Source organism: Macrobrachium rosenbergii, chromosome 4, assembly GCF_040412425.1.
Source record: "Macrobrachium rosenbergii isolate ZJJX-2024 chromosome 4, ASM4041242v1, whole genome shotgun sequence".
In the NCBI taxonomy this organism is placed as follows: Eukaryota; Metazoa; Arthropoda; class Malacostraca; order Decapoda; family Palaemonidae; genus Macrobrachium; species Macrobrachium rosenbergii.
In genome coordinates, this window is record NC_089744.1 from 34,745,582 (window position 1) to 34,763,305 (window position 17,724).

A 17,724-nucleotide genomic window follows, 5' to 3' on the forward strand; every position below is an offset into this window, starting at 1 on the left:
TACTCTGGGATAAGGCACAGTTCTACGTTACAGCTTTTCCATCACCTTACCTGGTTGACTCAGGTCGTACTTTTCACTTATCATCAAAAGCTCTTAACTGACTCGACATTGTTAAGAAGCTCATTGAATAAATCTGCATTTTTTTTAATTACTCACTTATCTTAAAATGGTTCATTATGAATTATTTACTAGTGTACATAAATGCTCTATAGAATTTAACTGTTAAATAAATTTATTTGCATTAAATAAGTTTTCCTTCAAAGTAAAGCATAATCATTTACTATTTCTTTAATTTTTAATACAATTCCTTTTTTATTAGCGAAATATCAAATTAGCTTTTTTTCGTGGAATTACTATGGGCGTCCATAAAAAAAAAATTCAGAGGAAAAGGGGTCCATGGGTAAAAAAGGGCTGAGAACCACTATTCTAGATTTTGCACTATGCTATAGTTCTCTGCATTTCTGCGCATATATAGCTCCGACTTCCTTTGTTTAAAAACCATTGTTTCCTCCATACTCTTTGCTTTCTTACCTTTCTGCAAGTACACGCACTATGCTACTTTGCATAGCGAAACACTATTGGGAGCTATTTCACTAAACTTACCAGCTGTAGCGGTCATCCCACAGTTGTTACTGTTAATTCGGGTTCTGGCAGATTGCTGTTGGTTTAAAACTTCGTTTCTTCTATAAAAATGAAACCTAGGGAATTCTCAATAAATGTCTCATTCAAGGCAAATATGAGTATCATTCTCAGAGTACACAGGCGTACCATCTTTCTGTGTACGCAATAGTACCGTTCCACTAGCCCTAACCAAGTTGAAATGAAGGATAACACTGAAACCATCCCGGTCAACTCTCCAGCTATATTCCCATACTAAGGGTATACCCTTACAAAAATTGTGAGATTGTGCATTGCTTTACCTCTTTCTTTTTCTTTACTTAAGACTTTTGGCTGCTTGTTCCGTCAACGTGGACTACTGACGCCTTCTTGAAGACTGAAGACCCAAGTGAGGAGATGATCTCGAAGAGGCAAAACACAATTTCTGCCCCGCTTAGAAGACTGAAACCTAAGAAGAGGCCCAGAAGTCCTCCGATGTTAGCTGTTACAAAAGAAAAAGTGATATTTGTAATTTTAGAAAAATATTGTTTTAAGTAAAATGAAATTTCCATTTTTAAGAAATTGTTAGCAGTGGTCCTGAAGAAAAACGTAATATATATAAATTATATATATATATATATATATATATATATATATATATATATATATATATATATAAATACTGTATATATATATGTGTGTGTGTGTGTGTGTGTGTGTACACATTGAAATCTCTCTGGATTTCTAGATCAGGTAGATGGAAAGCCTAATATATATATATATATATATATATATATATATATATATATATATATATATATATATATATATATATATATATATACAGTATGTATAAACATAACCAAAATCCTAACCTTTGGATTGTATCAACAGCAAAAGTAATGTTGGGGTTGCTACAGTCCGTAGTGATCGAATTAATTTTTTTTATTTTTTATTTTTCTCCTCCTTTTAGAAAATTAATGAGTATTAATATTCGACAAATTAAAAACCATATAACCCTTAGTCTAGTGATTAACACTTTTTGATGAGCCCAGTATCATAATTATCTGCATTTTGTTAACAAAGTTACTTACAAGGATTTAGGTTGTGTCATATAATTTTTAATTATATTCAGTCCCTGACTGATTTGCTTTGAGACTGTGCGCAAACAATACAGCCTTCATAAACGACCTGGAATATTGAAGTTTCTAAGGCTCAGTGGCAGCTGCAAGAGTTATGCGGACATGAAATTAAAATGATCATTAAAGGTCAAGCTATATCTTATGCAGTACAACTGTGTTTGTGAATGCATGCCTGCGTACATTCATGACACATACACTTGCTTGTTTATAATGTTTAAATTAGCCAGTCTTAATTATCTAATCTCTTTATTTGATGTTTAGACAGCGTAACGACTGTTTTAACAATCAAGATACTGTATCAACAAAGGTTTACGTTGGAAATTAGGATTATCAATAAAGCTGACATTCATACGCTTGACGAATAGAGAACATAGAATTTATCCCAAAGGCCAAGAGCTGGAACCTAATGACGCCATTCAGAGCTGAAACTGAAATTGATAGTAAAAAGGTCTGAGCGTGTAACAGGAGGAAAACCTCGCAGTTGCGCTATGAGCCAATTATAAGGAGAGGGTGGAAAGTCAGATGGAAGAAAGGGATTATGAACGGAGGTACAGTAGTAGGAATGAAAGGGGTTGCAGCTAGGGGCCAAAGGGACGCTGCAAAGAACCTCAACTAATGCCTACAGTGCACCGTATGAGGTGCACGTGTGCACTGACGGCATTAGCCCGCCCACCTCCTACGGGAGATACGCTTAAAATGATGTAATGTTACTTGCAAGCGCCCTGCGTCCTTACTGTTACCTTAGCTTTCCCTTTTAGTACATGTAAATATACTTTTATGGAAATTTCCCTGGAAATCCATTTCCATTAAGCCCCACTTATTTTTTTAACCTGATGATAAGCCGCCTTCTTGTGGCAAAGCAAATATCGAACTTTTAAAAAACTCGTGGATACAATACTTTTTAAAATGGACATTTCGGGTATATATGTTATTTGCAAATCCCCTTTTTTGGCACACAAATGAAGATCGTTAATTCGTTCACTCTATTCGCTGCGTAATTGGTTTGGCTTGCATTCCCTGGAAAGTACAAATGAAAAACTGAAAGTGTTTTACTATAATAAATATCTTTCATAACATCTTTAAGCATTATATTTTCAGGATTAACGTACAAATAGCCGATTATGTTTAAAAATATTACTAAAAGTATAAAAAATTTATATTACTGTATGCTGGACTCTGAGATTTTTGTTAGTTGCACTAGCAAACCATTAACTACCAGTGTATGATATACTGATTTTCCACATTGGCAACAGTTCTTGTAACCTCTAAGTGCGTTTGCTAAACAATAAACTACGTAATAATAAAGAGGGGGCTTCTTAAGCATAGATTACAAAAAGGGGTAACTAGGAAACATACAAGATACTTTGTTTCCTTATACCCTTACTAGTGACACTAACCATCTTTATGTAAATTGTCAATACATTTCATATTTATTTTCCAAACTGGTAAAGCGTCTTTTATACTTATTCTTGGTAATTCTTTGACAGGCTAGAACACACTATACATTGGGTTTGTGATTTTTCTCTGCTTATTGTGACAGAAAATGCAACTCAACTAGTTTGCTTCAATAGGATTTGAAAATCGACCACGTCCTTTAAGATACTCTTGATACTCCTCTGACTAGCATTAAGGTATCTTTTCCCTGTTTTTTTTTTTATATAAGTTACTTTCTAATACTAAACGTCATAAAGTACATTTCCATTACAAATGTTGCTTCAATTATAAACTGACATATGTCTTTTACAAATACTGCTCTGAAACCTGCTGTACCTAATATAAGGCTATTTTCACTAAAATAACCTTCAATGTTAGGTATATGAACCCCATTGCAATTGTAACTGCACAAAAAGCTTTTATGTCTATGAAAGTTAAAATATGTCACTGATGATACCTTGATATTTTGGGCAAAGGCTGCTCACTTGCTATCATAGAGTAGAAGTATTTGGTTGATTCTTTTGCAACTTGATCATGTATTTCCCCTGGAAAAAAATTAAGCAAGGCAGTCATATAGGGTGAAGTTTTTTTATCCAATTACCTTATGGTGATCGGTATAACCTCTCATATCATTAAACTTGTGAATTAATCACTAGGGGATTTAATTTTATATATCATCGTTATAATCATCCTCACTTTCCACCAAGTCATGATCAGCAAAACCTTAACCAGATTCTGAATAAGAAACAAACAATATGTAATTGATTGCTTCAAGTGAAACTTTGTGAGGAGTTACGTCATCAAAACCCTTTAAAAAAGTTTTTATCTTACATGACAGACAAAGATCAGGTTAAAGATAAAGTTATGGTATAAAGTCAGCTGATGAATGTAAACAAATAGCCTAACTTGTCCTCAGTAAACTAAATACCCTTGCCGAGTTTTATGCTAATCTAAAAAAATTATGTTTTGAATGACAAAATATGTATATTGTTGACGTAAAACATAATTTGGTATCATAACTTCAGGGTCAAATATCACAAAACCAAGAAGCCTGCTGTTCGGTAGGCTACACCAGTACAGCCAACAAACCTCCTCACTCGGTAACGTCACTTCCTTGTCGAATATTACGGTAATTCTATACAAGATATATCTACATCTATTTAAAAAAAATGTATCTTGCCATCATAAAACATAATTCTAAATACCATGGAAATACCGAAAACCTACCAAATTTGGTTGTTGCTATAGCCAAGTTTCCAAAAGTGGTGCTTCGTGTAATATTTCATAACATTGTCACCAGATGGCGGCATTATACCGCCACCTACATTGTCTGCTTGGGTACCTGGCTCACAAGTTTTACATAGTGCGGAATAAAGTCATTTTTCGCCTTGGAGTATAACGAACATTGGCTCCACTAATTTCTTCCATCGTAGCGAAATAAGTAAGCATGGGCTCTTATACAGTGTAAGCTGTGGTAAGGTTCTGAAGTAAATAAGAGGCCTGGCGCGAACTTCTAGAATTATACCAACCCTTGGAGAACTATAAGAGAAGGTGGTGCTGGCCTTTTAAGCTACAAAATGCTAGCTGAAATAAAATGCAATTCAGTGTTTGAGGTGGGCCTTTTGGTCAGTTATCAGTCTTGTCTTCCAACTGGTCGACCGTTCTCTCTGAATCGGACCAGTTGAAATTAAGAGCTGATAACGAACAATTACATCTCTAAACGGGCCCTTCTTCCTGCATCCGTTAAGGACCCATGCTCAAATAAGTCATGTTTAATCTAGACCTGCCGCCTAACTTTTTACAGAGATAGGCAGAAGCAGCAATTATCGGAAATATCCCTTCTTGGTAAATATTCTACTTATGAATTTTGAAAATTTAATATTCGATTTACCACCTCCCTGCCTCATCAGACATTTCAAAAATTAGATAAGAAACTGAACACAGTTGAGATGGCGATTGCATTCATCTTTACTAGTTTAAGAGAAGGTCTCATATTTCAATAATAATAATAACAATAATAGGCTTTATTGAATATTATTGCTGCTTCAGCTGCATTTATTTTGCAGAATACTTTTTCTATTTTCCTTATTGCGGACTTCTCTTCATTGGAGGTGCGTGCTAACAGCTCGCCTATATTTGTCATTTCCAGTCCGCAATAAGGAAAATAGAAAAAGTCTTCTACAAAATAAATGCAGCTGAAGCAGCAATAATATTCAATAAAACCTGTTTAAAAGAGGGTCTGCTGCCAAATAATAATAATAATAATAATAATAATAATAATAATAATAATAATAATAATAATAATAATAATAATAATAATAACAATAGGTCCCTTGGAATAAACTCTGACGCCAAATGTCCCTTTAGGCAAAAGTAAGAACTAGGCTGCATTAATTTAATTTAGTTACAACCCTCGTCATCTGTAGCTTACTAGTCCTCACGAGTCACGAACAATACTGTCCTGGTCGTTTTGGCCGTGAGTCATTTTGGCAGAAACATCCAAAACAACGTAAGACGTTATGTTTAGGGTATTTGCCGTCATTATTTTGTTTTACGCACATCCCCAAGGGGCTGGTACTAAACACGGCGTCCATTTTGCACGTAAACGTGCTTACGACCTAAATGAATTACGGCCGAAACGACCCGAACTCGAACAATAGAACAATATAGGTACAGTTTTTAAGTACTCGTTCATTCTCAAAATTATTTGATGACGGTCTTATGACCCCCGATTTTAACGCCCCTTTCTCATAAATTTCAGTTTCTCAGCCTACATTCAGTGCGACGCAGCTTATGAAAATCAGCTTGTCGATAAATCTAAAAAAAAAATACTTTTGAATATCATGAACCATTTAAACTTACTTTTCCTTATCACTGTTTTCTTTTTTGAATAGTATCTCCGGTTTTATTTGACTGACGTGGTAATAATTTCTGAAAGAAACTTGGTAACACTCACCGACAATTTGACTAGGAGTTGTCACCACATCGCGCTTATAAAGTGTGGACACCGAGTGCCCGAAAAATAAGTGTCCTACGGAAACGTTGTCCCTAAAGAAACAGAAGGGAAGCAGTGACGTTAGTAAACAATAATTCTTTACACTATACCAGGCTTTACTTATCAAAATCTCCAAAAGCAATTGGCGCCATCCACACTACTTAAGATTTGTGATCAGATGAAGAAATACAGTGCGGACAAAGATTATTCAGGAATTCGAATTTCAGAGAGTTAGACAAATTCAAATCACTTACTCGATATATGTAAGCAGAAACTTCAAAAGATCTGGAAAATCAGTTAACGCCTTCTCCAGTTCCTCAGTGTCTGTGATCATACAGATCCTGTCAACTGTTTCTTTTGTTAACTCTGTTCGGTTGCTTTGGCTGCGTTCCTTCCGAGGAGAGAAGAATGGTGATTGAATTATCTGTACTGAGGGAAAAGCCTCCTTTATGTTTGTGATTATAAGAGGAAAATTAAATCGTACTAATGTGGGCATCGTCTCTCCCTCAGGTGAGACATAATAGACACTGCGTTAAGGAACAAAATTCTGTTAAATGCAAAGATGTGGGTGCTTATATATCTAGCCATTCTAACACAGCGATAGTCACACACGCACATGCAAATACACACACACACACACACACTGACGGGATTTAAGACATTTCCTGCTGTTAGTTAACAATACCCTTTTACCTGTCCAAAGTGCAACTGAATTCTTCCTTCCCTACAGAGCTTTCCCATGAGAGGAAGGAGGAATCTGATCCCTAGCCAGCTTTTCATGAGGTTTCTGTTGGGGAAATCTGCATAGCTGGGAGTAGCGACGTACCACGTCTTGTTACATCTGGGCAGACAGACACAATCCAGGAGATTCTGTTGTGTTGTGTCTGTGTCCCACTTATCTGTCGGGAAAGAGCAAAAGAATGAAACAATTAAGTATGGTTTCCCCGTAGTGGGCTAATGCCGTCAGTGTACTTCACTTGGTGCATGTAGCCATTAATTAAGGGTCTTTGCAGCGTCCCTTCGGCCCTATCTGCAACCCCTTTCATTTCTTTTACTGTAGCTCCTTTCATATTCTTTCTTCCATCTTACTTTCCACCATCTCCTAACAATTGTTTCATAATGCAACTGCGATGCTTTACTCCTGTTACACCTTTTTTACTGTCAGTTTCCGTTTCAGAGCTGAATGAACTCATAGGTCCCAGCGCTTGGCCATTGGCCTAAAGTTTATATTCCATTCCCTTACTAATTATGGTTTTGAAACTATGTTCTCCACGAAATCCTACATTCTTCCTTCTTTAATAGTAAGAGCCGGGCACCCTTGATATTCATCTCACCAAATGTTCGTTTCTACGGACCTGTTACGTTGAAGTTGCTTGAATATTGCTATGTTACTCGATCTTTCTTTTCTTTGAGTATCCGAAAGAAATTCTATGACCGTTCAGTGGAAATTATTCTTTACCACAAATATCATAAAAGTTAACCAGTAATTGCCAATAGGGAACATCAATTGTAAAAGACGCTGTATTCGTAAATAAATGAACTTCAGCAAAAGCCAAGATGACCAGAAAAATGATGACCAGAGAATTGGACCTACTTAAGTAAGGAAACAAATCAATATGGGGAGAGAGAGAGAGAGAGACTATTTGAACAACGTAGTAATTATTTCATAATACGCAATAAATGAACGCTGACATGCTTTCTTGTTCACTTTACTCGAGGCAAATTAAGGAACCATTAAAGACTCTTAGCCTCTAATAGAAATCGATCGACGTTACATGAATAATGCAAACAATGGAAGCATTGTTGACAGATGAATGGCAACTAGAGACTTAGGAAAATGGTTCTCCGTTAACATAAAATGTATAGAAGGCGTTGATGGGTGAAGGCCCGCTGAGTGATTAGTGCAGCAGCCTTGGTCAAAATATATAAACATTGGGGCGGCGGGTTGCTCATATCGATTCTAAGTACAAACAAGTAAAAATTGAGCCGAAGTTTCTTCGGCGCAATCACGTTTTCTGTACAGCGTATAATGCTGTAGGACCCGTGGCCCATGAAACTTTCGGCCACGGCCTGGTGGTGGCCTGTCCTATAGCGTTGCCAGACGCACGATCATGGCTAACTTTAACCTTAAATAAAATAAAGACTACTGAGGCTACAGGGCTGCAATTTGGTGTGTTAGATGATTGGAGGGTGGATGATCAACATACCAGTTTTCAGCCCTCTAGCCTCAGTAGATCTGAGGGCGGACAGACAGACAAATAGCCATCTCAACAGTTTTCTGCTACAGAAAACTGAAACCTGAATTTGAAAGGCATATGTAGAGCAGAGTCGATATCATCTTATACCTCTGTTGATGGCTCAGTGGTCAAAGAGTTAATGCTGGTGTTGTTTCCCAGCCAAGCCGCCAAGCGACAGCTCGAATCCCACTGATGACTAAGCGCTTATGAATTAGAATCTCTCTTGGGTGTGAGGTATTCCAGAGATATAGTGAATTGGACATTAAAGAATATTTGTTGATGAGTAAGTCTTTCCTTACGTTTTAGGACAAGATGGTTAACATTTTAATTATAAAAATCTTTTTCCTTGGCTAAGCTAAGGGGTTAGTTTTCTTTTCATTTTCATGGTTTCATTCGAAGACTCAACTTACCTCTGGATGACGTCATGCAAGAAATTTGTTCCTGCCTGTAACAAACGTCACCTGGACCTGGAGGGAAAAATTTCTTACTGTTAGATATTCGTCGTACTGTCGAATCCATGAATATTTTTTTTATTTTATAAACGTGCACACAAGATAAGAATGCACTAGCATAGTTATGAATAATTAGCACCTCACTGGGCATTTTCAAGTTTGTTGCTAAAGCCGGTATTCTTCATAAGACATAATTTAATACTTAAATATTAGTGGTGTTCATATATAATGCCATGGATGTAGTAAAATGTCAAAGTATTTATGGCCCAAAACATAATTCGTCGCCGGCAATCTCAGCCGTTGTGGAGCAAGATTATGTAAAGAAATCAATGAATAAATTAACCTCTCACTCAGAATATAAGAGTAGTAGCGCCCATCCGCTTTCTCAGATTTTCGCCTCTGAGGAGGATAATTAAGATAAGTATTCTCTTAGAGAAGTTACAAGACAGTGAAATTCATACAAGTTTATTAACAAAGTAATTCATTCGTAAAAATGATACTGTCATTGGAATTAAAAAAACCCAAACAAATATTTGTACAGTGAGTGACAAAATATTGAGAGAAATAAAAGAATGTTAGGGGACTATTAGCAACACCTGCAAGAATCAAGAATGGCTGAAATCTTTCCCAAATTATATCCTCAGCAACTGCATTTTTATCAAGCGACAGAACGGAGCCACATAACCAAATCTAACTTTAACTTGACTAAGCAACTGTACACAACTACCGGTTACAGTACCATCGCGTTCCCAGTGTATTCTTAATCTCTTTACTTGTAAGGTGTTTACCTGGAGAATGGAAGTCCTTGCAGCCGCATTCTCCCAGGATGTAAGCTGTCTGATGTTGAAGGATGCATCCGTTGTGAGTGTAGTGACCATTGTTCTCCGAACTTCTGTAGCACCTGTTGATCGTAAAGGCAAAGGGATTAATGCACATACATACACACACACACATACACACACATATATAATAGAAATAATCAACACACAATCACGTGTGGAACAGAAATACATTTCTGACTCACATCAGGAACGAACCCAGGTCTTTCAATTGAAAGGCAAGGGCGCTGCCCACAAGTCATAAAAGAAGTTGGAACCTGAGGGCAACTGCACCTAAGGAATTACCTGGGCAAGCTAACTGAGTCGGGAAGTTGGGGAAAACACGCTGGTATGCAAGCAGTTAGCTTGCCCAGGTAATTCCTTGGGCGCAGTTGCCCTCAGGTTCCAACTTCTTTTATGACTTGTATGGCCTAGTGGGCAGCGCCCTTGCCTTTCAATTGAAAGACCTGGGTCTGATCCTGATGTGAGTCAGAAAGAAATTTATATTTATATATATATATATAAATATATGTATGTATATAAATAAATAAATATAAATTATGTATATATGAGTGTGTATACATACATATTTTTCACACACATACTTACTCGGAAGTAATATATTTTCATATACACACATATATATATATATATATATATATATATATATATATATATATATATATATATATATATATATGTCACTGTAGTCCTGATTGTGTGTCGCTGGTGTGTGTGTGTCGGTGAAAATATATTACTTCCGAGGTAGAGTGAATTGGATATTAAAGGACGTTTGTACTGATTGTATATGAATCACATGTTGTGATAAATAGTCATATATATATATATATATATATATATATATATATATATATATATATATATATGTATATGTGTGTGTATATATATATATGTTCATATATGTGTGTGTAGGGATATGTATACACACACACACATACATATATACATATATATGTGTGTGTGTAACTACTGAAAATTGAGTTTCAGTTACCGCCCAAAATAGCCCTAACTTGCCTTCTATCTTGGGGACGTAAGGCCAAAGCAGCTGGGGTGGTGAACGTTGAATGGGCACTCAGGGACACGAAAGACTCTCTTCCCGGCGTCAGGACGATCGTGTCCTCCGAGAGTCCCGGCTGCCCCGGCTCCTGAAGGTGCAACTGGAAAGAAGAAAATTGAAAGACTCCAAAAATCCTCTTTTCCTGAACAGCAGCACACAATATGCCGTAAAGTTCATCTGCTCTGCCTCTGGAACTTTTCTGTCCCAGAGGCCTTTTATTCCTCACACCCTTATTTTTCACCTGTGGTAATGTGATATATATATATATATATATATATATATATATATATATATATATATATATATATATATATATATATATATATATATATATATATATATATTATGTATACATATACTGTATATATATATATTTATATATACATACTGTATATATATATATTATGTATACATATACTATATATATATTTATATATATATATATATATATATATATATATATATATATATATATATATATATATATATATATATATATATAGTGGATTGATATTAAACAATATTTGTATATATATATATATATATATATATATATATATATATATATATATATATATATCCACAAATATCGTTTAATATGCAATATATATATATATATATATATATATATATATATATATATATATATATAAAGCCACAAATACCGTTTAATATCCAATCCACTATACCCGGGAATAAGGCAGATGGGTAGATGCATTCCTCAGCTGCTTCCCGAAACTTTAATTACAACACGTAGAACCCCGTTATGCGCGAGGTTGATAAAAGGACCTAGGTTATGGGCCACTCACCTGGAACCCCGTCGAATGGAACGTGCTGTAGGAATAGTCCTCGGTCTGGGCGTCTAGAACTACCGTAAGTCCCCTTTTCAGACCGTCGGTCAGAGCCGAGACACTCAATTGCGCCTGTCTGGACTTATTTGCCTGGTTTTGCTCGACACTGGATTTTGTCTCGCCGGGGCAGCCATAGGAGGCGTTCAGATTCTTTCTGAAAACAGTTGCGCAACGAAACGATCAAGATTCAGTGTTTCCTTATTTTGTACTTGAGTATTAGAGAATAACCCCGTGTTATGACGTTTCTAGAATAAAGGAAAATGTACCTCACGAAACCTTTTCCTGAAATTGTCTATGAAGTAATGTTGTATATAATAAAAGTTGTTATTAGACAAGTTTTATGCTCGAATTCATCTTATTTTACGCATCTTTTCTGATGTAATATCGAGAATGTGTATCATTATCAAATACCTTTGTACACAGAAAGGTATGCCATTTGATACATAGGCTTATATTAAAAAAAATGAAATTTATAAAAAAAGATATCAGTGCTTGCACAAACAGTACTTCATACTCAGTCAAGTAACAAATTTGAATCAGTTATCAACGGTATAATATCTGAAATGTCTGTAAATTACTCCTTTGAAAGTAATGATCATAAGATCTACAAGCAAAGTATCTGACCTAAGAAGACCCTAGTTTTATGGTCTGTTGATAGTCTCGCGCTTCTGTGCCTAATCTGATTATTCCCAAGTACTTTCCTTTGTCAGAATCTTATCCCCTCAGTTACATTTACTTGGCAAAATACCATTCTATACAACAGGATCAAGAAGGTATTAACATTCGGTTAAAGCTTACTTCCCTTCATTCATTCATGACCTAAGTTAAGTTAAGTACACCTTAGTTTTACCAGACCACTGAGCTGATTAACAGCTCTCCTAGGGCTGGCCCGAAGGATTAGACCCACTTTACGTGGCTAAGAACCAATTGGTTACTTAGCAACTGGACCAACAGCTTATTGTGGAATCCGAACCACATTATAGCGAGAAATGAATTTCTATCACCAGAAATAAATTCCTCTAATTCTTCATCAGCCGGTCGGAGACTCGAACTCGGGTCTACCGAGTGCTAGCCCACAACTCTACCGACTCGTAAACCCACCTCTCAGGGAGTGGGTCGAATACGCAGCAGAAACCAAATTTCGTTGGAACCAGGTGGAAAAGTTGCCTGCAGTCGTGGATTCCTTGCCACAGGCAGAACAACACCATTTCCTTGCATTTTTGGGCGCCCTGAAATCAGGTCGAGTGAGAGGGAATTATTAACTGCAATAATCCAGGGAACGAGGTAATTGTCCGTTTGGATATCCGAGAAATAAGATTACTCGAGAAATAGGACTGAGTAGCGGTTGCTAGACAAAAGCGGTGCATCGAATATCTCCGTGAAATTTCTGCTCTCGTAATCAAGTACTCTAGAATATCTGTCGGTAACCCAGTATTAAAGATTAGAATATCTGTTACAGTATTCTAAGCTTACGCTGGATATCAGCTACAGTTGCTAGGGGTCAATTTCAATATCATGTCAATAGCTTAGAAGCTAATCGTGAATATTCATTGCGCTATTACAAAACCTAACATGAAATTTCTGATCGAATTAAATGTGTTTTGTCATATTTTAGAGATTAACAATAACTGCAGCACTCAAGAACTCCAAATGAATAGAATGAAATATTCAACAACTCCGTGGTCCACAAACTGGAACAGTCTTTGGAAAGGAAGAAGTGGAAAAAATGAAAACAAGGTTGCTTTAGGGTCAGAATTTTGGAACATTAGAAAAATGGGAAATTTTTGAAATAAGGTATCATTACCAAGCTGATATGTCCTTTATAGAAAAATATTTGCTATAAGAATGTCAGCTTCCGACAACTAACAGAAATCATCCAATCAGTATTTTTGAGTCTTTCAGTGTATCAGATGGGAATGCTAGCAGCGATATTATTTAAAATAAAATATGAATAAATACTGTATATCTTTCTTCAAGTTAAGGGACACAAATATGTTAAATCAACAAGTATCACTCAAAAATGACAAATTAAGTGTAAGTGACGTTTACAGATAATGAAAATGATCTTGGATTTCTTTTCATTCGTGGCGTCATACGTTAATAAAGCGAACTCGACCTGTTTGATAATGCAGGTGACGTCTTTGCTCCCTAACGTGATGTTTATGGCTGCAGGTTCGTCGCCGAAGAGGTTTTCGTAAATTGCTCCTACGATCTCGGTCCACTGACTGTCCGGGAACTCTCGTCTGCAGAGAGAAATGGGGTTCATGGTCATGATTCTTACTCCAGATCTCTCTCTCTCTCTCTCTCTCTCTCTCTCTCTCTCTGTCTCTGTACATACATGCATATGTGTGTGTGTATATATATATATATATATATATATATATATATATATATATATATATATATATATATATATATATATATATATTATATATATATATATATATTAGGATTCATTAGTAATAAGTTGATTAAAAGAGAAATGTATTTGCAAAAAATGTAGACAGAGTTTAAAGCTTTAGTCCATCCTTCTGTGGACGTGATCACTAGACTGATCAAGTCTACTGAAGGATGGACGAAAGTTTTAAACTCTCTATACACTTTTGCAAATACATTTTGTCTTTGTAATCAAGCTTATTAGTGTGAAACCTACTGTAGATAACTGAGAAGCACCATACAGAGTCTTATGTTTCACACATACACACACATTACACACACACACATATATATATATATATATATATATATATATATATATATATATATATATATATATATATATATGTGTGTGTGTGTGTGTGTATATAAATGTATATATATGTATATATATATATATATATATATATATATATATATATATATATATATATATATATAATTTTTAGGTTATGCCAACAATATTGTCAAAATGTGTGAAATATATATATATATATATATATATATATATATATATATATATATATATATATATATATATATATATATATATGTGTGTGTGTGTGTGTCTGTGTATAAATGTATATATATATATATATATATATATATATATATATATATATATATATATATATATATCATTTTTAGGTTATGCCAACAATATTGTCAAAATCGTGTGAAAAACTATTCTTATCGCCTCTAACTTGGTCTTGGCAAACCTTGATCCGAAAGACACTTCATAATCCAAAAAAAGATACTCAGAATTATTTTTCTTTTACTAACAAAGCACAAAAGGATGGGCAAACGGTCGCTGATCTTCTGAAGGGATATGGATTGTCGGTCTCAAGAGTGAAACAAGTAAAAAATGCGCCGAAGTTTCTTCGGCCCAATCGAGTTTTCTGTAGAGCGTATAATGCTGTATGCAACTCTCAGTCACGGCCCATAAAACACTCAACCGCGGCCCATGCAACACTCAGCCGCAGCCCAGTGGTGACCTATGTTGTTGTCACCTATGGCAGTGTCAGACGCACGATCATGGCTAACTTTATCCTTAAATAAGATAAAAACTACTGAGGCTAGAGAGCTGCAATTTGTTATGTTTGATGATTGGAGGGTGGATGATCAACATACCAATTTGCAGACCTCTAGCCTAAGTGGTTTTTAAGATCTGAGTGCGGACAGAAGAAGTGCTGACGGACAGACAAAAATCCATCTCAACAGTTTTCTTTTACAGAAAACTAAAAGGGCACTGGAATGAAATGTAAAAATAGATTTATGGACTATTAAAAAACAAAACAACTGGTTCACTGTCTCCTTGAAAATCTATTGCTTTGATGGTCACTTTAGAATCTAATAAACTACGAATATCTCTGACTAAGTCTCTTGAGTTAGTGGTAAGCTTATGGATGATGAAAACTTAATAAAATTATTTTATCTCATGGCTTATGCTCCGTTAGGCTAAATCCTGTCACCAGTTTCACGGTATTGTTATTACAGAGAAAATTATTCTTCGAAAACGGTAGGAATCTTAGTATAGTTTGTAAAAGTATATCGGAAGGACAAAGGAAGACTATCAAAGCGCCTCAGACACGGGGAGCTATTATAGGCCTTGCCTGGGAATCCAAGACAATTCTCAAAGCCCCTAGACCTGATAGCTTGCTTTGGGGACTGAACGCCTTATATTACAACGAAGTGTGGAATAATACCTAATATAGATAACTGCACTGACAATACTCTTAAATTTTCGAGCAAGAAGATCCACCTATTCCATCAAAGCAATTTTCTTGCGGTTAAGTAAGCGTTTAGTAAACAGAACTATCTATAATTACGCATATGTACAGTCGCACATATACGAATACAAGCAGTTGTGCAGAAAGTCTTCTGTCTAATATCGAAAGTTTTCGTATGGCACTCTCTTGAGATCGCAAATCCACGAGGCACATACATCATGTAATGTCAAATCATAGGGTTTACCTGTTTTTTGTTATTCTAATTTCCTTTATACTTTTAGATTAATATAATCTCAGACTCCGTCGAGTAACTGGGACTATTTCATCTCATCCGTAAAAACAGTTGAGGAGTAACATTGCCCTCCAGCAACGACGTAATTTGTGAGCCGCATATGAAAAAGTTCGTCGTTAATTAGTCGGTATTTACATATAATATGGATATTTCTTGTCCTAAAAAGAGCCAGTAAGTGCAGACAATACAGACTGTTGTCTTGCTGATATCAACTCTTTTGGGATATAAATACCTCAAGAATATAGAAGTTTTATGCTCATGCATAATAAATAGGCCAATAGATTAAACGAAAAATTGTAATGATTAGGACTAACATTTTCCTATCGCAAAGTAGCCTACTTAGACACATTCATCTCTCTGAAATATACACGATGATAATTGGATATATACACTGTGTATATTAACCTACCTTTTGTGTACTACATACTACATCCATCGGTCGGTGTTTTCCTATAGGAACTATCGTTCATTCTGACAAGGTATGGACCATAATGGGGCAGCCAATGTCCACAATAATTTGTCAGATGAGTCTACTGTTGACTCTCCCAAATAAGTAAGCTATTCCTTCGAATAAAACACACAAGAGCAAAAGGTTAACAAAATAAGATTAATGTGTGGTATCTAAGACTGATCTGGAAACACCGTTTTCCTTATTCAGTAAAATCGTTAGGATGAAGAATATACCGAACTAAATTTCTACCCCTTTCCTAGCAAACTACGTTATTTATACCAGTCATATACCCATATATTATTACTTTCAGTTCACGCCATATTCGTCCAAGGAAGAAGAGCAATAACTTCACATTGACTGAGTGAAAATATAACAGACTATGGAGGATTTTGAATAAATCTGATAAAAAATTCAATTTAAGAGCCTGCATCTATCTGTAGCACGCATATCCATAATTTTTTTTAGGTTTACAGTAAGTTAACGTATTTTACCTGCTTAAATATGCATATTATTTTTTATGTACCATGAAACTAACAGTGAAAGATAACGAATTTTAGTGCTTTAACATGGTTTTGTTCATCAAACATAAGTATTTCGGATTTCAAGGGTTCTCTAGTCATATCAGAGTCAATAGAAATACAGAATTTGGGCCAAAGGCATAACAGGAGGAAAACCTCGCAGTTCACTATGAAACAATTGTTAGGAGAGGGTGAAAAAAAAGAGGGAAGAAAGAGAATATGAACGCATGTACAGTAAAAGAATGAAAGGGGTTGCAGCTAGGAGGTGCACTGACGGAACTAATCCCCTCACGGAAATATCTGATTAGTGCACAGCACGTGGAATGAATATCCGTTTGAGAGTTGACTGATACGATGTCTGAGAAAAACTGATACTGAGATGTATTTAAAAGTTAGAGCGGAACGTCTGATCAAATATCATGAAAAATCACCATGTTGTTTAACATTTACAAAGATCTTTTATTAAAATCTATGTAATTTTACGGAATACTTTCATTTTTCATAATAGTGTTTCTAGAAGTGATTTCACAAACAAGGGCACACACTAATGCAAGCGTACGTACACACACACACACGCACACACACATACACAAATATTTATTTATATAACATACATATTCATATACATATATATATATATATATATATATATATACGTAGATATATGTATATAATATATATATATAATTTATA

The 17,724-nt window shown here is 35.3% G+C and overlaps 1 protein-coding gene across 1 annotated transcript in view; it reads right to left on the bottom strand.

Annotated features, from left to right (window-relative positions):
- Positions 1–848: 848 nt before the first annotated feature.
- LOC136837260 (acid-sensing ion channel 3-like) overlaps positions 849–17,724 on the bottom strand; it is a 35,270-nt gene continuing 18,394 nt past the window's right edge. The window contains exons 7-17 of the mRNA XM_067102001.1: positions 13,721–13,847; positions 12,706–12,833; positions 11,563–11,758; positions 10,688–10,853; positions 10,434–10,473; positions 9,646–9,758; positions 8,816–8,872; positions 6,862–7,067; positions 6,423–6,559; positions 6,130–6,221; positions 849–1,099 (exon numbers count right to left, since the gene is read on the bottom strand). Coding sequence (XP_066958102.1) covers positions 939–1,099; positions 6,130–6,221; positions 6,423–6,559; positions 6,862–7,067; positions 8,816–8,872; positions 9,646–9,758; positions 10,434–10,473; positions 10,688–10,853; positions 11,563–11,758; positions 12,706–12,833; positions 13,721–13,847 — 1,423 coding nt within the window. The 3' untranslated portion in view covers positions 849–938. The remainder of the gene's footprint in view (positions 1,100–6,129; positions 6,222–6,422; positions 6,560–6,861; positions 7,068–8,815; positions 8,873–9,645; positions 9,759–10,433; positions 10,474–10,687; positions 10,854–11,562; positions 11,759–12,705; positions 12,834–13,720; positions 13,848–17,724) is intronic.